Below are 23,447 nucleotides of genomic sequence, written 5' to 3' on the forward strand. Positions count from 1 at the left end.
TAACCCCCGGTCGCTGTCACCAGCAAGTGCAAACAAAGCGGTTTCAATAAAGAGAGCAGACGTGGTGGGGGTCTGGTCACTTCTGAGGGCATCGTGGGGAGCGGGGCGGTTAGAGGTCTTGTAACAATTACTGTCAGGACCCCGGGAATGGTGGCGGTCGGTGGCGTGGCTGCAGAAACGGCCTGTCTTCCTGGGGCCAGCTCGGGGAAGGAGACACACGCAGCGACCGAGCTCCAGGGCCACAGGGAACCCACCGTCCTGTCTGTGCGTTTCCCTGGAGACCCGCAGCCAGGCTGGGGTGGTTTCAGAAAGAGAACAGCCGGCTGCCGAGGGGCCTTCACGTTCACCCCGAAGTGGGACAGCCTTTGTGCCCTGGGACCCACCAATCCCACGCCCCAGAGTTTTCTTAATAAAATCATTCAAATGAGCCGAAGGGGCAGTGGCAGGGGGTGGGATAGGGGGTGGGATGGGGGGTAGATCCCAGTTATGAGGATGGAACGGCTGAATCCCCATCCGTCCACTTGACGGCCCACAGGCAGCCTGGACGAGCTGATGACCATGGCAATCACGTAGCAGAAAATTGTTTGATATCACAGGAGAAGGAGAGAAAGAATTAACAGCTGTCCTGGCCACGGTCACAACTACGTGAGACTTTGCTGCCCGCAGCCACATGTGGCCCAGGAGCTGGGAACGCGCAGCGAGCTGAGCCAGGCAGCGCAGGGATGGGTTCGGTTCCCTTCAGACGTTTTCTTTTAATGCTGTCATAAGACAGACTTTATAAAAAGCAGAAAAGACCACCAGGCTGCTGTGCTTCCACGCTGCTGGCCCCACGTGACACCTGCCCAGGTCCTGCCCGGAAAGGCGCCAGCTAAGGAAAGTGAAGCTGCTCGTGGCCCCACTGGACTCTGGGCGTAGAGAGCCGGAAACAGTGGGTCTGAAGTCAAGCAAATCCTGATCTGTGTTTTGAGGGGCTGTTTCCAGTCCAGGCCAAGTTTTCAATGAATAGGGCAAAATGAAAGCAGACACCGGGACCCCGGAGACCCTGAGCCCCGATTCGGAGCACTCATGTGCACAGCACGTGGTCAGTGAGTCTTAATGGGTCAGAAGACACCTTCTCCGCTTCCTCTAACAAAACCAGCCCTCAGCCAGTGGCGTGAGTGAGACACCTCCTCCCTCACAAGTAAGGGGACCACGGCGGCCCTTACCTGCCCCAGTGAACAGCCAGGTTCTGCCCGATGGACACCAGCAGCCTGGTGGGGCCATGCTCCCAGATGCACTCCTGGGCCCAGGCCGCTGCCGACTTCTCCAGCTCTTCATCCCAGGTCTGCAGGGGGACGAGAAATGGGCACCAGGAGGCCAGGGTCAGGGGTGGGTGTAAGAACCCAAACTGCAGAGGCGCCCCCAGCTCGGGCCCCGGGAGACCCTGGCACCGGACCCAGGGACTCTGCACATCTCCGACGGGTTCCTCACTCCGCAAAGAACCTAGAGAAGCCTGGATCCTCAGAGCTCCTGCTCACTCCCTAACTTGTCGGGGACACTGACAAGTCCCTTCTCTCTGCCTCAGTCTTCTTATCTGTGACATGGGAATAACCTGGAGGTGGATGGTGGTGATGGTTGCACACGGTGTGGATGTACCTAATGCGATAGAACGCTGACTTTAAAAATGGTTGAGGGACTTCCGCGGCGGTCCAGCGGTTAAGACTCTGCACTCCCAACGCAGGGGGCTCGGGTTTGATTCCCGATCGGGCAACTAAAATCATACGTGCCGCACAGCACAGCCAAAAAAATAAAAAATAAAATAAAATAATAAAAATGGTTGAAATGGTACATTTTATATTATATATATTTTACCGTTATTTATATCTATTTTTAAGTAGCAAGAAACGCCTTCAGCTCACCCAGTCCTGTTCCCCTCTGGCACAGCCCACCCTGAGTCAGGGGTCTAAGAATCTGCGGCCCTCTCGCCTCCCAGCCGGCCCAGGGAGGGCACATCACTCCTCAGGAAAGAACACAGTGAACGAGGCAAGCGGGGTCACTTCTCTTCTGGGAGGACACGGACGCCAAGCCGCCCTCCCAGCTGCGAGCCCGTGGCTGCCCGGTGCCCTCCCAGCGTCTTGGGGAAGCTGCTCCAGCTCCCAGCAGGCAGGGGCTGTCCCCTTGCTCTGGGACGCCCAGCCCTGGCGCACAGTAGGTGCTCGCTGCAGGCCCGTGCGGGCAGAGCCCCGGGGCCATCCAGCAACAGGAGCCCAGCATGGGAGCTGCCCGCTGCCCTCTCCTGTCCCACCATCGCCCTCTGGCCACAATGACGGCGACTCCTCAACACCCAAGCCTCCTTGACTCAGCAAATCCCGCAGATCCGAGCCCCCATTCCCACCGTGAGACCTCTGTAGGGCGCCCTGATGCAGGACTGCCTCCCTCCTGTCTTCTGGACTCACGGACCACCCCCCAGATAAACCCCCTGCACCAAGTTGGCGAAGCCATCTCCAGGCAGGGGACCAGCCAGTGCTTCAAGAAGGAGCCGACACCGTGCACCGGTCCCGTGGCTCCCTGCTCGGAGGTAGCCCAACAACACCCCTGAAGGCTCTGCTTCCCCCGCAGGGGGCTGTGGAGACCGGAGGACCCAGATCCCAGCTCCAGTCCTGAGATGCCGCAAAGTAAACAAATAGGAAACCACGACAGGCTCATCACAGCTGTCCAGGGCCTGCCCCGGCCTGCTGCTACCTAAGCTCCTTTCTCCTGTCCTGAGTCTCCCCCACAAGCACTGGACAAGCACAGGGCGTGAGGGAAAGACCAGCAGAAGCCCAGCCTGCTCCCCACGGGAGGCAGGAAACAGCCAGGACCCCAGGGGGCTGGGGCCTCGGCCAAGCTTCAGGCCCAGGAAAACGCCTGCTCCCTGGTGGGCGCCTCCCAGGGCCTTGGGGTGGGGAGGGACACGGGATGGAGGGTGACTGGTCCAGAAAGAGGTGGAGAGTGTCCTTTCTCCACGGGGACAGACGCCAAGTGAGCAGTTCCTGGGAAGGAGCAGGGAGGAGTCCATGCCCTAAAGAGAACCCTACCCTAATTCTCTCCATCTTGAACCCTAAAAAGGTCTGCATGGCTGCCCCATGTGCTAGCGTTTTGAAAGGGTGCCCACTCGCCTCCTAAAATTAGCACAGCCGCTTCGGAAGAAATACCTGGACCGTTTTCTTGAGGGAAAAAGAAATGGCTTCATAACGAGCTCCCAGAAGACAGCCTCGATCCGGGCTCTGCCCAGGCAGCACCCACTCACGCCCCGCAGCCGGCGACAGGCCGCCTCGTGCGGCCGCAGCGACCCCGAGGGGCCCGCAGGCACACGGCAGGCGTCCGGCCGCAACGGGGGCCAAAGTCGGGGCACAGGCAGCAAGGAAAGCAGCCCTGAGTGCAGAGGAAGAAGAGGGCCGGGGCCAGCGCCGCAGGGGGCTGCACGCGGGAGCGAAGGGGACACAGCGCTCCTGGGGGCGGCGGCTGTAGCTCACACAGCACCCGGAGACCTCTCTGGCGAAGGCGAGGGAGGGAAGCAGGCTATCCAGACGGACAGGGGCTCCTGGCAGGAGGCCTCGATGCCAGGCAAGAAGCACAGAGGGCCCCCGAGGCTCCTGCCAGGAGAAAGGCTGGAAGAGAGTGAGGATTTAGGAAGGATAAAGCCACGCCAGGATTCAGAATGGGCGAGAGAGGGCAAGATGGGACGGGAAACACCCCCACCCCCACCCCGCCCCTGGTACGGGAGAAAGAGCCCCTGGTACCGGCGGGGGCAGTGGGTGGTTTACATGGAGCGTGGAGGGGTGGCCTCAGCCAGACCCAGGTCGGAACCCGCCTCCGCCTCTACCAGCTGTGTGACCTCGGGCCTCGGTTTTCCAGTCTATAAAGTGGGGGGAAATCACGGCACCTACTTCACTGGGCGGGGGGATGGGACATGGAGACGCGAGCGAGGGCAGGGCTGGGCACGTGCACTGGGGACCCGGCTGCCCCCTGTGCTCCTAAGTGCGGGGCTTCTCCAGGCGCACGGGGACCCTCCACTGCCCCTTCCCTACTCCTCCTCCCCAGCAGGCTCCCCATCACTCCTGGACTCGGCCACCTCTCGCTACTCAGACAGCAGGCGCAGCTACAGGGGGGTGACGGGAAGGGTGACATGAGGACACGGTAACAGCACAGCCCCAGGCTGAGCGTCTGTGCCGGGCATGCGACACACATGCCACCACACTGTCACGGGGGCCACACGAGGCGGATTTCCACAGAAGACACGGAGGCTCAGCCTGGCTAAGGAGACATCAGGGTCACCCAGTGAGGACGCAGCCCAGCCCCTCGCCCTCCCCCTCCAGGAGGGTCTGGGGGGAAGAGCCCCCGGCGGGGAGCTTGGGCTGAGCTGCAGAGCCCAGTGCGGATTGGGTGGGGGCCCAGCACAGAGGCAGGGGACCCTCTCTCGCCAGGAGCCCCCGGGCCTGCCGCCCGCACTCCCTCCTCCCCCGCCAAGGCCCCAGCCTGCCAGCCCCTGGGCCCCGGCGCTCACCATGTACTCCATGTTGGAGGCCGGCGGGGACACCTGGCCCCGAAGCTTGTTGTGCAGCATGAGAATCTCCTCCTTGTCCGTCCTGGGGATGGCCCTCCGGACCCGGGAGTGGGGCTCGTCCTGCTGGTACTTGCTGAGCAGCCTCTCTAAGTGTGTGACGTTGGGCAGGAAAAAGCCCTGGGCTCCGCAGACCAGCAGCAGCAGCCCCAGGGGCAGGATGTGGTTTGGGACGCAGCTCATGGCAGCGAGGGCTGGGGAGACTGGGCGGCCTGGGCTCCTGAGGTGCTCGTGTGCTCTGGAAGGAAGCAGAGGGAGTGGGAGAAGTCAGTCAGTATCAAACCCGCCAGGGCAGGGAGTGGACCGGGCGTCCTTCTCCCCACTTTGCAGATGTGGAGACGGAGGCTCTCAGGAGGCTAGACTTCCTGCCTGCCTGCCTTCCTTCCGCGAGCAGGAAGGGGTGGAGCTGGGATGCAAGCCCGATGGCACATGGGACCTCCTGGCTGGGTGTCTCCTGGACTCAACTTCCCGTGGTGCCGTCTCTTCTCACTTTGAGTCAGCACGTGGACTCATTCAGGACTCCGGTGGGTCTATGGCCTGAATTAAGCTCCATCTCCTGCCCCCAAAAGGGACTGCTAAAGTCATTTCACATCACCGAAGGACATGCTGGGAACCAACGTAAGTGGCAAACTTCCTGATCCCTGTGAAGTAAGACTCAGTTCCCAAAGCGGTTGTCAGACATCCCCAGACCCATCGCTGCACGAGGCTCCTCCTATCACGGCACCACCCGCGTAACCATCACACACAACGACACAGTCTCCCAGGACCCAGCCAGGGACCCAGACACGCGCTCTGCCCATTTGATCCTTGGAGAAGGTGACAGGGGAAAGAGAGAGGACCTCCAAGGGGTACCTGCGTACCCCACTCTCATCCATCCCTGCCTGGCAAACCCCCTAAGCGGCCTGGCATGCAGCCTCCTTTGGCCAGCTTCTGTCTGACAGCGAGCCTGTTACAGGCACTGCCAGGTGTTGCCCTGTTGGCTGCTAAGTCAATGGTTCCTACACTACCCATCAACTGCATCAGCGGAGCCGTGGGGACAGAAGACGGTGGCTGGGACTCCCGGTCTTGAAGGCCCGTCTTGGAGCTGCACTTCTCAAGGAGTGTTTCTGGGACCCTAACCCTGACACGTGCCGGGCCAGGGGCGGTGGCGCATGGCCCCGCCGTCACATCAGTTGGGATTCACCCCTCTCACCCTGGTGCCGACTGTAGTGGACCCCTCACCTTATGACCCATCTAGGATCTTGAAGCTCCCTCCTTGCCTTTGGGCTACGGGCCCTTTTCCCAAATAACGCCTCTTACTAACCTTTCTTAGTTAGCATCTTAGGAAAAGCTGTCTGAGTCTTAGAACACACAGCAATTTTAAAATTCCACGATCCGAAGTTAATTTTTTTTTAATTATGAAGGTAAAGATTTTATTATTAAACTGTTTATTTTCCTGCAAGGCTGTTGCTTCACTGTATAAAAATGGCACCAGCAAACACAGTATATCGCAAAATTAAGACAGTAATGTTCGTCACTGGACACTATACAACTAACAAACTCTTCTCCACTGCCAGTTATTTCCAGTGGGAAGATCACTGAGTATTTTGACCCAAATCCAGGGATAGCTGCAAGCAAGTTACAATATTATATATAAGGCTTAAGATAACACTGTTATCCTTAAATTACATAATTTTTATAACTAGTTTAACCACAGATAATTTCAGGAATTCTGAATATTATAACTGGAGCCTAGCCTAAAAATCATAGATTGCTGTGAAACAGAGATGCATAGTGTTTATCTCAAATCATTAGGAAGTTAAGGGGTAATTTTCTTTAGGAAACATTGTTGCAAGTAGTTTCTTTTGCTAAAAGTTGCTTTTTAAAAATCTATCCACCACTAATTTAAGGCAACTATGCTAGATTAAGTTGTTCCAAACTAGTTTATTTAGCAGTTCCATTTTCACTCCTCAATAGATTTTATGTATTTCTCATGTGCTTCTTCACTCATTAGTTCATCTAGTTCTGAAGGGTTACTGAGTGTCATCTTGATCAGCCAACCATCTTCACAACAAGATTTGTTGACAAGTCCTGGATTTTCTGCTAGAGCTTCATTAATTTCAGTTACTTCTCCTGATAGGGGAGAATAGAGTTCACTCGCAGCTTTCACACTTTCCAAAGCACCAAATTCCTCTTGTTTCTTCAATTTTGTCCCAATGTCAGGCAGCCCACAGTCAACAACATCTTCCGAAGCTTCCTGTGCAACACTGTTCCAACACCGTTTTCTGTTGTTACCCATTCATGTTTGTCTGTGAATTTAGGCACCGAGAGCAGAGCGGGGCTGGTGCGCAGCGCCTGGACGGCGCTGGCCCGCAGTCCCCAGGGCCGCGGCGGGCAGGGTGCATTGGGCGCAGAGATGGCGCGCAGGCTGCACACCACAGCCCGCACGCTTCGCGCTGCTCGCAGCACCATGTTGGCGGGGATGCGGAGGGTCTCCGCGCAGCACCGAGAGCACCCCGGCCGGTGGGCCCAAAGTTAATTTACTGGGTGAATTTCCGCTGTGCCTTCCTGAGCGTCTACGTGGGCCAGTCACCTCATTTATGTCATTTCCAACCCTCACGACAGCCCAGGAGGCCGGTCTGTTATTACCCCCATTTTACAGGTGAGGAGGCTGGGGCTTACAGTGCCGATCCCAAGGCCGCTCTACTGCTAAGACTCTAACCCAGGAGTGATGGGATTTTCCATCACGTTACCCTGGTTCCTCTCTCCCCGGGGGCCAGGGGTCACACTAACGGTCACAAACTGTGGTCTTCCTCCGGGCTGTCGTCTGGTCCAAGAATGACTGTGTTCACTCACCCTCTCGCCTCTGCTTTACTCCCGAGAAGAGCTGGTCAGTCACCCAGTGACCTTTATTAGGCACCTATTTTGTGCTGGACACTGGGACTGGAAGATGAAAAGGGCACTGTCCCTGGCCTCAAGGAACTCCCAGTTTGTCTGGGGAGACGGGCGAGGAAACCCACAGCCCCTCCCAGCGGGACAGGCAGGCCTGACTGAAGACAGTGCAGGGAGCTGGTGGAAGGGGCTTCAGAGTCCCCGGACGGGGAGGGAGATAGCCGAGCCTGGATGCTGACCCACCCGGAACCCCAGGAGGCCCCTCTGGTCTTCCCCCACATCAGCAACAACTGAGTCTTCACGGTCACACTGGCCAGGCTGCAAGATGGCAGCCGGAGGAGGACATCCTCAGGGGTACGGCCTGGGCATCCCCGGAGGCAGAGCTGGAGCCAAGGAGCTATGGGAACGCGACGGTTCCCATCTCCACCCTGGAAACTCTCCAGGGTCCTGACCGAGCTTACACTTCAGATAAAAATAAACGCCATCCGGGGAGGCCTGGCTTTTCAGAGTGGGTGAGATGTGGCCTCCTCCCCAAGGGGCTCCCTCTGGGGCAGAGCCGCAGGGACCTCTGGCCGGGGCGGGGGCGGGGGGGACTACTGTGTGCTCACTCACCACATGGGAATCAAGCCAGTAACACAGAAGCTCTCATGGTCCCTGACGTCTTCCCGCTTACTCACACCACCATATATGAGCATTTCCCAGCTACAGAGGCCAGGCTGAAAGGGATGCCAAAATGCCCTGACACTGGGTTAAGATTTGGGACGAAGAAGGAGCGGGATTGACATCATGGAGCATCCACTTGGGCATCATGGCAACACCCGATTTGCTTCCCTTGACGCTTCAGCATCCCTGGGGCAGGGCACCCCCGAAGGCATGAAACAGGAATTGCGTACGTGACTCAACTAGATCAAAACCTGGGTTGGGTTTGAGTTACCTACGGGCACAACTCAGAGGGCCCTCAGTAGGGGGATGGGTAAATGGATTGTGGGGCAGTGTGGGTGGAATAGTATACAGAAGGTAAAAAGGATGGCCTGAGCTCTGTGAGTGTCAGCATAAACGAAGCTCAAATCTGAAGTTGGGCTAAAAAAGCACGTTGTAGAATACCATGCTAATGGCACTATTTGTGTACATTTTAAGGCACAGACATGATATTTTGTATAGTTTATGGATGTGTGTATATACACACATCTGTGCATATGTGTATATTATACAGTGTGTGTGTGTGTGTGTGTGTGTATATACACCATGTGTATATGGTGTGTGTGTGTGTGTATGTGTGCACGTGCGTTTGTATCATAAAACCGGGACCGATCAGATCAAGTTCATGATGGTAGATGAGGTCAGGGTGAGGGAAACTGAACAGGGACGGAGAACATGAGGGAACTCATCTTTATCTTCAATATTCTGTTTCTATTTTAAAAATCTCAAGCAAATATGGCAAAGTGTAAGCTCTGTTCACGCTGAGTGGACGGGCTGAGTTGGCAGCAACCGTGATGTGGTCGCCAGAGGAGGGCGTCCTTGGGGGCCGGACCTTGGTGGCGAGTGCATACTGGCTTTTGGACTTGCCTATCTTAAATGTTTTAAAATATTAACAAATAAAACGAAGCAAAATGCCAAAGCGTGAAAGGACAATGAAACCACTGCTGGTTCCAGGTGCCTCCTCTCAGCATGTTCTGAACAAGGGCGACCTTAACTCCAGAAGACTTGGCCAGCCACCTTCACTCTGAAGTTCAAGGGCCATGCTTCGTCCATGGACAGCAGATGGGTCCCTCCCCCCAAGGTTCTGGAGAGAACTGATAAAGCCTCGTGCGGAGCTTCAGAGTTGGGAGAGCCATGGGGTGGGGGGGTGGGGGGTTTGTTTGTTTGTTTGTTTGTTTATTATTTATTTATTTATTTATGGCTGCACCATGTAGCTTGCAGGATCTTAGCTCCCTGATCAGGGATTGAACCTGGGCCCTGAGCAGTGAAAGCACAGAGTCCTAACCACTGGACCGCCAGGGGATTCCCAACCATGGGGTTTAGTCAAACCCTCCTATGGGGAGAAACACAAGTGAAAGGAGGTGTTTCTCCAAGTGGCTTCTCCACCTCGAGACAGCCGCTGGCCTGGACACGCCGACTAGTCTTGGGCCATTTGTTCTGGGCGGCACTATTGGGTCTGAAAGTGGTCTGGCCTGGCTGGAGCTCAGGGGGCCTGGGGGGTCCATGATGGGGAGGGGGCAAGGCCTGGACCTTGATGGCTTCTGCTAAGTTTGGGCCACAGGCAAACACTGAAGATTTAAGCAGAATCGTAACAGTAACAGGGCTGGCATCTCACATCTATGTTCCAGAGCACAGCACAGGGCTGGCACGTAGGGGAAAAAAAAACCAAACAGAATCCTGGACTGGGTTGTGTGGCCTGCAAATTCCTACGTCAAAGTCCCAGCCCCCAGCACCTCAGACCGTGACTGTATTTGGAGACAGGGTCTTTAAAGAGGTGATTAAGTTAACATGAGATCATATGGGTGGGCCCTGCTCCAGTATGGCTGGTGTCCTTATAAGAAGAAGGGATTAGGACACAGACACACAGAGGGATGAACATGTGAGATACGGGGTGGGGGGAGACTGCCGTCTACACGCCAAGAAGCAAGGCCTCAAAGAAACCAGCCCTGCCGACCCCTTGATCTTGGACTTCCAGCCTCTGGAAGTGTAAGAAATTGAATTTCTGTTGTTTAAACCACTCAGTCTGTGGTACTTTGTGCTGTCAGCCCTAGCAAACGAATACAAGCATCAGATAACAAATGAGGAGATTTGTGTTCGAAGCATCCCACCGGCATCGGTATGGAAGGGCGCAAGAGGGGAACACAGACAGGCGAACGGGGAGGTCAAAGCTGGGATCGCGGCCGGAACCTGGGCGGTGGCGATCGGTGCTGAGCGACTTTGCCGGGGCCACGCCAGCCCCCGTGGCCTGTGCGGCCCATTCAAAACAGATCAGTCAGAACTTAGGGCCAAAGCACTTCAGCCCCCTCTCCATCTACAATTTAAAGGAAACAAACCCGGGACTTCCCTGGTGGCACAGTGGTTAAGAATCTGCCTGCCAGTCCCTGGTCTGGGAAGATCCCCCACGTACTATGGAGCAACTAAATCCATAGCTACTGAGCCTGAACCCTAGAGCCCACGAGCCACAACTATTGAGCCCATGTGCTGCAACTACTGAAGCCTGCGCACCTAGAGCCCGCGCTCCACAACAAGCGAAGCCACCGCGATGAGAAGTCCCCGCACCTCAACGAAGAGTAGCCCCCGCTCTCCACAACTAGACAAAAGCCCACGTGCAGCAACGAAGACCCAAAGCAGCCAATAAATAAACAAATTTACTTTTAAAAAATAAAATAAAATAAATAAATTTAAAAAACTGACTCAGGCATAGAGAACAAACCAGTGGTTGCTAAGGGGGAGAAGGGATGAGGGGGATGGATTGGGAGTCTGGGATTAGCAGGTGCAAACTATTATATAGAGAATGGATAAACAACAAGGTCCTCCTGTAGAGCACACGGAACTACATTCAATATTCTGGGATAAACCACAATGGAAAAGAATATGAAAAAGAATATGTATATGTATAACTGAGTCACTTTGCTGTAAGCAGAAATTAACACAACATTGTAAACCAACTATACTTCAATATAATAAATTTTTAAAAAAGTTTTCCCAACGAGATACACATACTGCCCATCGCCGCCTGGGGCTCTCCAGTGACGTGTACACACCCCCACCAGGGAGGCCAGCAGGGCTTACATGGAGGGACACCCACCGCCCACCCACCACTGCATTTCTCACTTCACCCTCCCCATGATTCAGAGGTTTGGGTTCTATTGCTCTCATTTTACAGATGAGGAGACTGAGGGCCCTGGAGTTTCAGGAAGCTGCCCAGGGTCACACAACTGCAAGCAGAAAACCTGGGGCTGGAACGCAGCTCCATTTGACCTCCAAGCCCCTTTCTCAATTCCACCGTGCCTTCCCCTTGGGGATTTCCTGTCACTACCCATGCAGGAAGGGACCCCCGCAAACAACCCAGCTTGCACTGTGACCCTCCCTGCCCTTCTCTGCTTCCTGGACAGATGGTGGGGCTCAGTGGACACAGGCACCACGCCCACCCCCAGGTCAGACAGCGACTCTGTCGAGCAGAAGGCACCATGCGTCGCCCCCGGGGGAGTGAAACATTTACATCATGGTGACATTTCACCAAGACACGCCCCGTCATTGGGCCTGGTACTCACCAGTCTCCACCTGCCAGCTCACCTTTGACTCAGATATGATGCCCTCACTGACGGACCCTCTCTGCAGGGCACCCTCCAGCCCTCCTAAGGTCCCCGAGGGGCTCGCACTTCATGGGGTCAACCCGAGCTCCCTGTAGGACCTGGAGACAGAGGCCCACACTCTCTGGCTCCGCACTTTTGCCCTGGCTTCTTCTAGTGTTGCCAAATGCAAGCCTCATTTCTAGAGAAGCCCGTCTCCACTCTCTGTCCCTGGCCTCCTACCAACAGCCCGAAACACCCGCGTGGACCGTCGCACAATTCACAGAAACGTCTGGGAGACGTCGTCTCCTTGGCCGCAGTTGTAAAACGCAGCCCGGCAGACCGCAAACAAGATAACGGCGGCAGGGTCCCATAAGCACATACCAGGGGGGCGGAAAGGGACCAACAAAGCTTTCAGGCCCCACGGTCAACGGCCAGACCCAACGTGGGGTCAAATTCCTGTAGCACCGCCCCAGCTTCAGATGCATTTGGACTCTGGCTGTTTTTCACCCCATTTTCTGGAAAACAAAACTGAGCCCAGGAGATGTTATGTGGTATTTGTGAGGCTGCGGGGCTGGTCGGAGGTGGAACCAAGGCTTGAAACCCAGCTTTCTGGAACGTGGGGAACTTGGAGCGCGCGGCTGCTGTGACGTCAGCTCTGCCATGACCCCTCCACCCCGGCCAAGGCTCTGGGGACATTTAGGGCATCCAGAGCCCTGCGCGTCCCCAATCTAGCCAGGGGTCTCCTCGAGGGCTGGCTCCTGGGGGATGCTGCCACCAAATTCAACTCTCGGGAGCGAGACAGGAAGAGAATGTGGTTGAAGTTCCATGCGTCATCGGGTCTGGGCTGCCTCTGCCTGTGTTTAGCAAAGCCTGCCATAAAGATGAATCTGAGGATGGAGCCCGCCAGCTGTCAGCTCCGAGGCCGTGCCAAGCTCTCTGCTTTTGCACATGCTGTTCCCGCGGCTCATCCCATGACCCCGACCTGCCCCTCCCCTGCCCAGGCCCCGCTGATGAATTCCTGCTCGTGGCTCGTGAGTTAAGACTGCAGGGTCAGGGCTTAATCACGGCCCCAGACCGGTCCGCCTTGTTCACCGCTGAATCGCCAACGTCTGGCCTCGCTGGGACGAGGAGATCTGTACATTCACTCCATAGATATTTATCGAACACCGTGGGTGCCTCCATGAGTGAACAAGACCGACAGGTCTGCAGGGGTGATTCAGCTCCAGGAGCCTTCCAGAAAGCAATGAGCCTTTGGCGGAGTCTTCCCGCTGAGCAGGGATGGTGTGCCTGCGGGGAAGGGGCGGGCTTAGGTCAAGGGATGAGCCGTGGGACGAGGAATGACCGAGACCAGGAACAGGAGTGTTAGGACGTTACGGGCCTCGCTACGTAGTGTGTAGCTACGTGCGTTGGCTCTGACCACTGTGACGGTGATGCTAAGTGCTCCACAGGTGCACGGTCTGGAAGGGTTTGGGGAAGGCTGGGACTAATAACGGAGGATGCGGTGAAGATGGCTCTTCTCTCTTCACCACATTAGTTCCAAGCCCCACCTCTGCTTTGAGACAAAGTCTAATTTTTAAAAATCCTATTAAATGTCTGATGCTTGTGGGGCTGAGGGGCGAGCCCTCCCCTAACTCTGAAACATGCTTCGGCTCCCTGCACACCCCGGGGCCTTGGCCACCTCTCCCAGCTTCCTGGGGAAGTGGCTTCCAGGATGTCACAGACCGGGTCTGCAGCGGGACTGTGACCGTCTGGCCGGAACCGGATCACGATGATGACAGTTGGCCAGTTCAGAGGCCAGTGCTGCCGTGGGGCTGGGTCTCCTTCCAGGGCCCCGTTCAGCTGCGTTCGCCGGCCCTGGGTGTCGAGGGCTCAGCAGCTTGCCCCCGTCTGCTCACACTTGCTGCCTTGCCGGCTAGACCAGGCACTTCTTGAGGGCTGGAACCAGTACTGTGCTGCTCAATGTTTAACAACCAATGCTGGAAAAAAAACAAACCCCCAAACGCCCACCCTGATCTGTAGTGTCTGCCAGTTCCCTTCGTGTAAATATTCCCACCATGGCAATTTCAAGCCACCAAGGTGGGGTCACTGAGCATGGAGTTTCTGGAAAGAGTCCCACGATAACACAGCACGATGTGGTTTTTCCATCACATGCACAGAATAGACATCCACTACCCCAAGAGTGGAGAGAATAGGAAAGTGCAGTAACAAATTAGGATGTGCTAAGTTTTGAGTATGGATTACCTTCGTTGTAAATGAGACTCACTTCGCTGTAAGTTTATATAATGTTTACCGACGGTTGTGTTCACAGGGAACTATACTCAATATTTTGTGATAACCTATAAAGGAAGAGAATCTGAAAATATGTGTGTATATATACGTATGCATGCATGTAAACCTGAATCACTGTGCTGTACAGCTGAAACTTACATGACATTGTACATCAACTACATTTCAATTAAAAAAAAAAATGATGGTTGCACTGAACTGGCCCACAACTTTTCTGAAAACATAACCATCGGCTCTCACAAGCCAGTGCAAGCTGGTATAAGCCGGTACGAGCCGGCATGACCCAGTTGGCCAGCTGCAGCACAGCTCTGGCCGACTGGGTCTTATTCAACTTGAAACCTCGACGCGTATTAACTGCCCAGTAAACATTTATCACCCATAATCCAGCCAACAGTTGACGAGTGAGGACGAAGTGGCGGACGTTGTTCTGGGTCCTCTGCTCCCAGAATCTCGTTGTTTCATCCTCTCCACAGACTGATGGGGTCACTGCCGTTATGATCCCCGTTTTACAGATGAGGAAGCTGAGGCTCACCACAGACAAGCAACTTCCTCTCGGTCATACAGGATGCCCCCAGACGATGCCGGGGAGCCTGCCACACTGCGACGGCTCACCCCTCCTGCTCTCCAAAACGTCAAGGCAGTTCTGACCTGTGCCCCAAGTCAGCCGGATTCACGCAGCGAGAGACTCCACGGCTAACCGTAAAGGCAGGGTGCCCTGGGCTCTGCTCTTCCTCAGAAGCACAAAGGAGAACTCAAAATGTGAGCGAGGCCAAGGGCAGAGCAGAGTCAGACCCACAAACCACCCAGAAATTCCAGGAATGAAGTGGCGGCTAGGAGGAAGGAGGCGGGACACCCCAGCCTGTCTCAGGCAGATCCCAGGACTGGGTAAGAACCAGACACCCTGTGGGCGGGAATCTCCCTCCTCCATTGGAGCCAGCCAGTTTTCCTTAAATGCTTCTGGACAGAATTGGGGCAGGCGGTGGAAGAAACAGGCCCGTCCCTTCCCTTGCCAGCTGCTCGGCCTCCAAGCCCACAAAGATGGACACTAGGCTTAATAAAAATGCCACCCCCACGGGCACCTTCTTTCCTTCTGTCCCTCAGCAAAAGATATGTCCTTATGGGATACACAGGGCACTATCTCAGGATGCTTAACTGAACAAATATAATATATAAAACTCATTCGGTTTTTTAAATACTATGCCGAGAATACACACAATTCTGAACAAAAAAAAGAGAACAACACTCAATCAACAAACATTTACTTAATCTACTCTGGCAAAAAAAAGAACTAAAAACCAGATTTGGGCACTTCCCTGACGGTCCAGCGGTTAAGACTTCGCCTTCCAGTGCAGGGGACGCTGGTTTGTTCCCTGGTTGGGGAACTAAGATCCCACATGCCCCGGGGCAACTAAGTCTATGTGCTCTAGAGCCCACGCACCACAACTAGAGGGAAGCCCACATGCCACAACAAAGAGCCTGCGCACCATGACAGATCCCACATGCTGCAACTCAGATCCAATGCCGCCAAAAAAATAAATATTTAAAAACAACAACAAAAAACCAGGTTTGTTCAATGCAAGCCAAGATAAAATATAAGAGAAGCCACTTTAAAGTGATTGGATAATAAATTAATATATTTCTTTAAAACCCAATACATAACTCCTGGGGCCCCTTTCTCCCTTCTTGCAGATGTGCGGATGTTTCCTTGGAAACAACGCTCCCAGCAAAGCTTTAGATAAATGGCAGGAAACCTCCATTTCCAAAAGACGAGAAATCAAGGACTTTCAGGGGGCAGTGTGGAAAAGTGTGGACACTGGATGAACCCTGGTTCGAATCCTGACTCCACGTCGTTGAGCTGGGTGCTGCCCAGAAGGTCCCTCTACTTCCTAGAGTCTCCAATTCCTTATGGGCAAAACAAAGCCCTGAATTTCTCCCAGGGCTGGGGGAGGATTTGAAGATTATGAAAATAGTGGTTCTAGAGGCTTCCCTGGTGGTCCAGTGGTTAGGACTCCACACTTCCACTTCAGGGGGCATGGGTTCAATCCCTGGTCGGGGAACTAAGATTCTGCATGCTGTCCGGTGTGGCCAAAAAAAAAAAAAAAAGGATAAAAAAGCAAAACTAAAGAGCGCAGCAGCAGAGTCCCAGGATTTACCGCTGTTTAATGACTGTTTCTTTCCCTCCTCCTCCTGGGTGAATTCAGGCATCCCAGATCATCTCTGCTCCAGGCTACGGGACTGGCAAAACCTGGACCAGCTTCCCACCTGAAATGCACGATTCACAGGTATTGGGTGGCACCTGCAAGGATGAGTCACAGCCTTGAAACAGGCTCAAGAATTCTATAGCAGTAGGTTATGGAATCTTCACAATGTTTTGCAGATGAAAATCCCCAGGGCAAACCCTCAGGTGGCCACAGAGTCCCTGGGATATGCTAGTGAACAAGACTCTGTCCCCAGGAATCGGCGGGGAGGGAGGGAACATTGCAGCAAATAGATGCTACAGAGGCTGGAGGAAGACAGCCCTGGGACAGGAGCTGGTGAGGTTGGGCCGAGGTAGGGGCAGGGACCACTCTGGCTGGGGTGAACTCCAGGCAGCAGGAACAACAAGGACAAAGGCTCAGAGACGGTCACTGTCTTGGCCTGACCGAGGATGGGTGAAGAGCCAGTGTGGCCAGGGAGGAGTGGGGTCACAGAGGCAAGCAGGGCCACACAGCCAGGGGCCTTGAGGACCATAACAAGGAGTCCAGATTTTACTCTAAATGCAAAGAGGGGTGTGTGTGCGAGCATGCGTGTGCGTGCGTGTGCGTGTTGGGTGCAGGACAGATGAAGCCAGTGGTGACAGGGTCTGATTTATGCTTTGAGAGCCTAGCAGATGTAGGACCTCGGACGAAGCTCACAGATACAATGTTGAACCGAAGAAGTCTGACTCCAGTGATGAAACACGTGTGGTTCCATCTGCGTAGAGTCCAAAGCCAGGCAAAACCAGCCTGGGCCATCAGAAGTCCGGAAATGGTTACCCTCGGGGGTGGGACCATGGGAGGGTTCCCCGGGGGACGGTCAGGTTCTGTAGCCTTGGGGCCGGAGCACACGCATGCGCACTTAGAGAGGATTCATCCCCCAGTGCACGAATCCGTACGCATTCTTCTCTACCATGTCGAACTTTAATCAAATGTTTAAGAGAAAAGTGAAAGAGGCTCTGGCTTCTGTTGGCAGAAAGGGTCCAGGGAAGCTGGAGAAGAGCATTAGGAAGAGAAACCTCAGGGCTCTCCCTGGGAGTCTCAGCGCTAAGAAAAGGCCGGGGCCTGGTCTCCGACAGCCCTGCAAAGTGAACTTGAGGTGCTGGAGCCCAGATAAAGCCCCGCGCAGCCAGGGCCTCCCACTTGGGCCAGACACCGACTCTCCCAGACAGGGCCCAGTTCATCCCCAGTCTGAAGGGCACTTTGTCCAGCGAAGCCAAGGCTGAAAATATCTCAGTCCCCGGGAAGCCCGGCCTTGAAGGTTCTCAGGAATAAACAGTGTTTTCAAAGCAGCCAGTGCTTCCCCATGAGAACAGACTGGCTGTGTTGGGAGCCGGCTGGGGGTGGGATGGAGAGACGCAGCGGACATGTATGTACACACAGACAGGGTTTAAATGCTGCGGAGGAAACAACCCATTCTTTCAGAGGGGGCACTTAGGGCTGCACACAGGCGGACTTCACAAGCTCCCGGCACACGGGGCTCTGAAAGCACGCTGAAGGGAAAGGCTGGACCCTTCAGGACACTTGCTCGGGCCCCAGAGCAAGGGGTGCCAACAAGCCAGGTGTTCTTCCGGAAGAAAGGCCCAGGGGCTTGCCAAGAGCTTGTTCTCAGGGGCCTCGGTGCTGGACAGAAGAGGCCAGTCTAGCTTCCAAGCCACTTGCCCCACTCCTGCCACGTGGCTTCTTTCTGGTCACACCAGGCCCGCCCCCATTGGCCAGCCCCGCCCACCCCATTCTGGGGCCGGGGCCCAAGGCAAGTCTTCTCAGCTTTCCAGGGCAGTGGGTCCCACCCTGGAGCCTGCACCAGAATGTGCTGGAAGCTGCATTAAAAGCACAGATGGCCGGCCCCACCCCCATCACTTTAGGAGAGCTGGGCAGGGCCTGAGCATCAGCATTCTGACGAGCTCCCAGGTGCTGCTGCTGGTGTGGGGACCCCACTTTGAGAATTGCTGCTCTAGGTGGCTGGTAATAGCCTCTCAAATTTCCTCATGCCACACCTTCATCCGGTGCTTCCCAAACTCCAGCCCTGGGCACACCCCCCCCCCCAAGCTTTGCCCACCTTCCTACCACATCCCTGTTCTACTTCATAGTCCCGATTTTATGTTGGATCACTTTGGGGGTTCAAAGAAATTTACTTTAAAAAGGGAACCTTCTATCATCAGCATGTGCAGAGAACCTGAGGCAGGGGTAAAATGAAACATGATGAAAACGGAACAGAGTTGGGACCAGAGGCTTGGTTGTAGAGGGCGCTCTCTCTTTGTTGTAAAGGGAGGTCAGGGCGGCGGGAGGCGCTAGGGACAGAAGGCACCCCCTGAGACAGTCGCCTTGCTGTAACAGAGAGGAGAGAACAGCTCCTGGCTTGGAGGCCTTTGCTGCTGGGTCAGTACACACGCTTGGTCACCTTGGGGACACTGCTCATCCCATGGTGACCTCTTCTCAAGTACAAAGGCCACCCTGTGACTCTCCTGTGACTCTCCTGTGCCGGGCAGCGTGGAGCAGGAAATCCAAACTCAGTCCAGCTGACCCCACTGCAGGCAGGCTCCTCCGCCCTGAGCCTGACCCTTAGACCCCAGCCGCCCTGTGCATCCTGTCATTCTCAGGGTGCCAGGCCCCTCCCCTCCTCCAGGCCTTTGCACACACATGGCCCCTCCCCTTGGCGCACCCCTCAACATCCCCCCACCCACTGTCACCTTTCCCAGCCAGAGAATGCCACCTCTTGGCTCTAAAAGGACTTCCAGGATCTCATCAGGTCAGTCTCAGCAGTTGCCAGCTGAATGCCAGTTCTAGACAGATCCAGGATTTTTTCAATCCAAAAGAACCTCAGGGCAGGGTCCATTCTGGGACCACTGGACTGCAAACAAAATGGAAGCTGGATTCTTTTCCCTTCCGGGATTTCACCATCCTGCACTCACGTGGGACATGATCCAGGAACTTGGATTGAAGATGTGGGATTTCAAAATTTATATTTTTCTTAAATGATGGTCCAAAAGTTGCACAATCCTCATTAGGACGTTCCTTTTTCCCCTGAATCTGTGGTTTCTGTCTAAGCTGATGCAGCACTCGAGACAATCAGAGAAGATAAATCTCCCTTGGGCTGGACCACTAGAAACTCTCTGTCCCCAAACCGGGGGTGGGGTGGGGTGGGGTGCGGGGAGGGGGGTGTCTGTCTGTGAGTACCCACAGTTGCACAGCCTGGGGTAGAAAGCAGCGCTCCAGCAGGGCAACGTCTCCAACAGGAATCTCTGCCAGTTGCTCTCTGGGGTGAGGTGGAGGGGATGACTATGAACACCTCCCCCAAAACACCCAGATGCCAGATTCCCTGTACCCACAGCAGAGGGCCTTGACCCATTCCGGAATGAGGTGGTCTCAGTTGATGCTTTTTCAAGAGGGAAGTCAAGAAAAAGGGACACATGTTCCTTAATGAGGTAAAAATAAAGGTACCATGTGACCCAGCTATTCCACTCCTAGGGGTAGACCCAAAACAACTGAAAACAGGTGTACAAACAAAAATGTGTACCCAGATGTTACCAACAGCCTTATGTGCAATAGCCAAAAGGTGGAAATGGCCCCAACTTCCGTCAATGGACGAATGGATCAGTGAAAGAGGGTCTCTCCGTGCACTGGAATAGTACTCAGCCATGGAAAGGGAGGCAGCACTGACAGAGGCGACGACAGGAACGAACCCTGACAACGTTACACTCAGTGAGAGAAGCCAGACACAAAAGACCACATACTGTAGGATTCCATCAATATGAAGTGTCCAGAATACGCAAGTCCGGAGAGACAGAAAGCAGATGAGCAGTTGCCAGGGGCTGGGGCGGGGGACAGAATGGGGAGCAATTGCTAATAATGGTTATGGGGTCTGCTTTCGGGATGATGAAAACATTCTGGAATTAGACAGTGGTGATGGTTGCATGGCATTGCTAATATACTAGATGCCACTGAACTGTACACTTTAAAATGATAAATCTTACGTTGATGCATATTTTACCACAATAAAAACATTTTTTTAAGGGGAAAAAAAAAAAGAAAGAAAGCAAAAAGAGCATGGCTGGCCCTACCAACCACCACCCAGACGTGCCTGACGCTCCCTGCCCCAGGACGGAGTGTGCGCCCTTTAGGATTTTACAAGCGGCTCCAGACGCCCTGTCCCATGAAGGTCTGAGCAGCTATCCAGCTCAATGAATGGAAGAGGAAATGAAATGACGTCTGTGTTGTATTTTCCTTTCTTGACAAGCCATCAGCCCCTTTGAGTGATGCTGGGTTTGCACATCTGGGACTGATCAAAAACCAGTGAGTTTGCAAAAAAAGGGGGGAAGAAAGCTCCCTAGGTCGGGAGCAAGCAGACACAGAGGCACCTCCCACACATAATAAATTACTCTGATGACAGAGAAAAGAAACTTTCCAGCTCCCACAAGGCCAAAGAGGTCAGCATTTGGGGGTCCTGACTTTAAAAGCCAGTTTTCAAATGCAACCTACCAAAACCCCCCAGATATCCAACATGGGGTCTCTGAGGGAAGATGAAGTGTGCGGGCCTTCAGAGCTCATGCTCTTCCCGAGGCTCCGGCACCTCCCCCGTCAAGCCAGCTCTCCCTTCCAGTCCAGAGGCAGGACTGCGGGAGCAGCTGGCATTGCTCTGGGCTTCCCAGCAGGGCCCTCTCCATGTTGATACAGGTACCTGTTGGCAGAGTGGATTCTGAGCCCCCATGGCAGTGTCCTCTCTCCAGGCTCACTCCTAACTGGGGCAGGGATTCAGATCTCACATGGCAGAAGCCTTGCCCAGTAGCAAGCTCTGCGCTGACAGTCCTGTGGCCAGCCAGGATGGCAGCTCTCCCCTACCCTGGCCGTGTCGTGTTGGGTACATGCCCTAATCACTCAGAGCCTTGACTGCCTCCTTGTAAAACGGAGGACAGTCCAGCTCATAAAGAAGTCAGCAGGATAGGTCATCCATATTAAACCCCAGGCACATCTGGCCCACAATAAGTGCCAGATGCATGTCAGCTGCTGGTAGGATGACAAATGCTATCATTACTATTCCTACTCCTATTTTTAAGAGACTGTAAAAATCAAAAGCACTCTCTTCATTCTCCACCCTAGCTGCACCGTCATGGACGGGGCTGGAGCTCAACTCTGCCGACTGCTATTTTACCTGGAGCCCCTCTCAAACAAAATGATTCCTTGTTGAAGGTCAGGTTTGGAGGTGAAACTAGCAGTTGGCAGAGAAGTGTCTGAAAGGAGGCAGGACCCAGCCGTTACGTGTGTAAGGTACATGCAGACAGACAGACCTGGGGTGACAATATCACACACCAGCTAGGGGATCTTGGGCAAGGACTTCACCTCTTTGAGGCTCGGTTTCCTCATCTGTAATGAAAATCTAGAAGCCTTGTGCCCAGGTGTGTTGCAGGTAAAGAGGATGGCACGGTTACCTCACAGCTAGCACAGTGACACAGCTCCCACACCTTCTGCTCCTTCCCCATGTGGAAACAGCCAGATCAGGGGCAGAAACAGAAAATCGGGTGCACAAAACACAAAGAGCCCTGAGAGTTCCCCTCTGGGTCTATGTGGAGAAGGGGGCATGCCCTTCCGTCTTGTCCCTCACATCCTGGTCTCTCATCTTTCAGGCTCTAGACCCTAGATGCCCTGACCCCACTGAGGAAGGCAGGTTCACCCTATTCTGCCAGGGCAAGGAGCCCAACGGCTCTAGGTATAAACTCACAAGCCCACTCTTGGTTGGAAGGTGAGCTGGGCACCTGCCAGACTCCCAGCTGCTTCTCTTGACCCGAGCAGCAACTCACCTTCTGGCTAAAAGACGCCCAGTTCCAACTGGACTTTGATGAGCAGGTATGAGCTCAGCCCTTCCTGGCTTGTCCACCAGCCCAGCCCTTTCAAGGGAGGCTCTGGGTCTGCACTGCCAGGGGCTGGTCCTGGCTTTTCCACCTGGGACCCAAGATCTCCTAGACCGCAGAGCTGAGCCCTCAGCCCCCAGCTGTTCCCCCACAAGAAGTTTACACAGATATCCACTGTGGCTGAAGAGACCCAGGAACTCTTCCCAAACCTGCAGGAACTCTGGCATGCCCCATGCCTGGGCACATCCACAGCCACAGGGAGCTCTGGGGGCTGACAAAACTGGGTCCCAGCCTCCGCTCTGCCTGGACAGTTCACCTCTCTGCCTCTCAGTGTCTTCCTCTGAAATGTGGGAAGAGGAAGGCTACCTGGAAGGTTTGTTGCAGACAAAATCCTAAAGGGGCGTGGCCCTGTAAACTGTCGCGCAGACTGCACAGGCTCGCCCCAGCCCTCCACACGTGGGTAGGACACATTCCAACTCCTGCCACATGCACACCATAAGCTTTCCATTTATTGACGCCCACTGTGTACACAGGAATGCAACAGATGCTAGCGAACTGCACAGGGAAGGCAGGTGTACACAGCCCGAGGGAGCACGCTTCCGCGGTCACACCGGCTTTGGGCCCCGGCTCCCCAGCACCCAGCATGTGCGGTCTCAGGCACCTTGCCCTCGCTGAGCCTCAGTTTGTCCATCTGTGGACGGGCATGCTGCTGAGCATGGTTCTGAGAGGCAGGTGGCACGCTCAGCTAAGTACCTGCACACAGTAAGCCCTAGGAGGTGGCATCTGCTCTGGTTATCTCAGCTCCCGCGATTGCCGGAGAGGATCGCACCAAGCAGAGAGGAGAGGAATCGAAGTCACACTCACCTCCCTCCGCAGGGCTACACTCACCTCCCTCCGCAGGGCTGCAACCACCTCCTCGCCGGTGTCTCTTGAGTGGAGTGGCGGCGGCGGCAGCACAAGCACAGCGGACGCAGCGGACAGGTCGCAGGACTTGTGACACCCTGGCCGCCGAGGGATGCAGTGGGTCCGAGGACCCTGCGCGCCGCCTTTTGTAGGCTACCCAGAGCCCAGGGGCCACGCCCCCCGGCGGCCGGCGGCGCTAATAGGACCGCGCCGTGGCGGCCCCGCCCCTGCCCCGCCCCGCCCCGCCAGGCCCTACCCCACCCCACCCCCCGGGCGCTCCCGGCCTCGCCCCACCCCGGCAGACACAGCGAGGAGCAGGCGCCGGGGGTCCGGGGGCATCGCGGGGAGAGCGCGACCACCCTCGTCCTAGGAACTCTCTTCTCATCGCGCTCAGTTTCTTCATCATGACCACAGAAGCATCGTTTCCATCGAGAGCTTAACGAGGCACCCA

The 23,447-nt window shown here is 55.1% G+C and overlaps 1 protein-coding gene and 1 pseudogene across 1 annotated transcript in view; both read right to left on the reverse strand.

Moving 5' to 3' along the window:
• Window positions 1-23,099, reverse strand: part of CRISPLD2 (cysteine rich secretory protein LCCL domain containing 2) — a 63,183-nt gene extending 40,084 nt beyond the window's left edge. The window contains exons 1-3 of the mRNA XM_057713189.1: window positions 22,982-23,099; window positions 4,526-4,820; window positions 1,206-1,324 (exon numbers count right to left, since the gene is read on the reverse strand). Coding sequence (XP_057569172.1) covers window positions 1,206-1,324; window positions 4,526-4,765 — 359 coding nt within the window. The 5' untranslated portion in view covers window positions 4,766-4,820; window positions 22,982-23,099. The remainder of the gene's footprint in view (window positions 1-1,205; window positions 1,325-4,525; window positions 4,821-22,981) is intronic.
• LOC130839212 (glycine cleavage system H protein, mitochondrial-like) lies at window positions 6,486-7,063 on the reverse strand (annotated as a pseudogene).
• Window positions 23,100-23,447: the final 348 nt, after the last annotated feature.

This window comes from Hippopotamus amphibius, chromosome 16 (assembly GCF_030028045.1).
Source record: "Hippopotamus amphibius kiboko isolate mHipAmp2 chromosome 16, mHipAmp2.hap2, whole genome shotgun sequence".
NCBI classification, from domain to species: Eukaryota; Metazoa; Chordata; class Mammalia; order Artiodactyla; family Hippopotamidae; genus Hippopotamus; species Hippopotamus amphibius.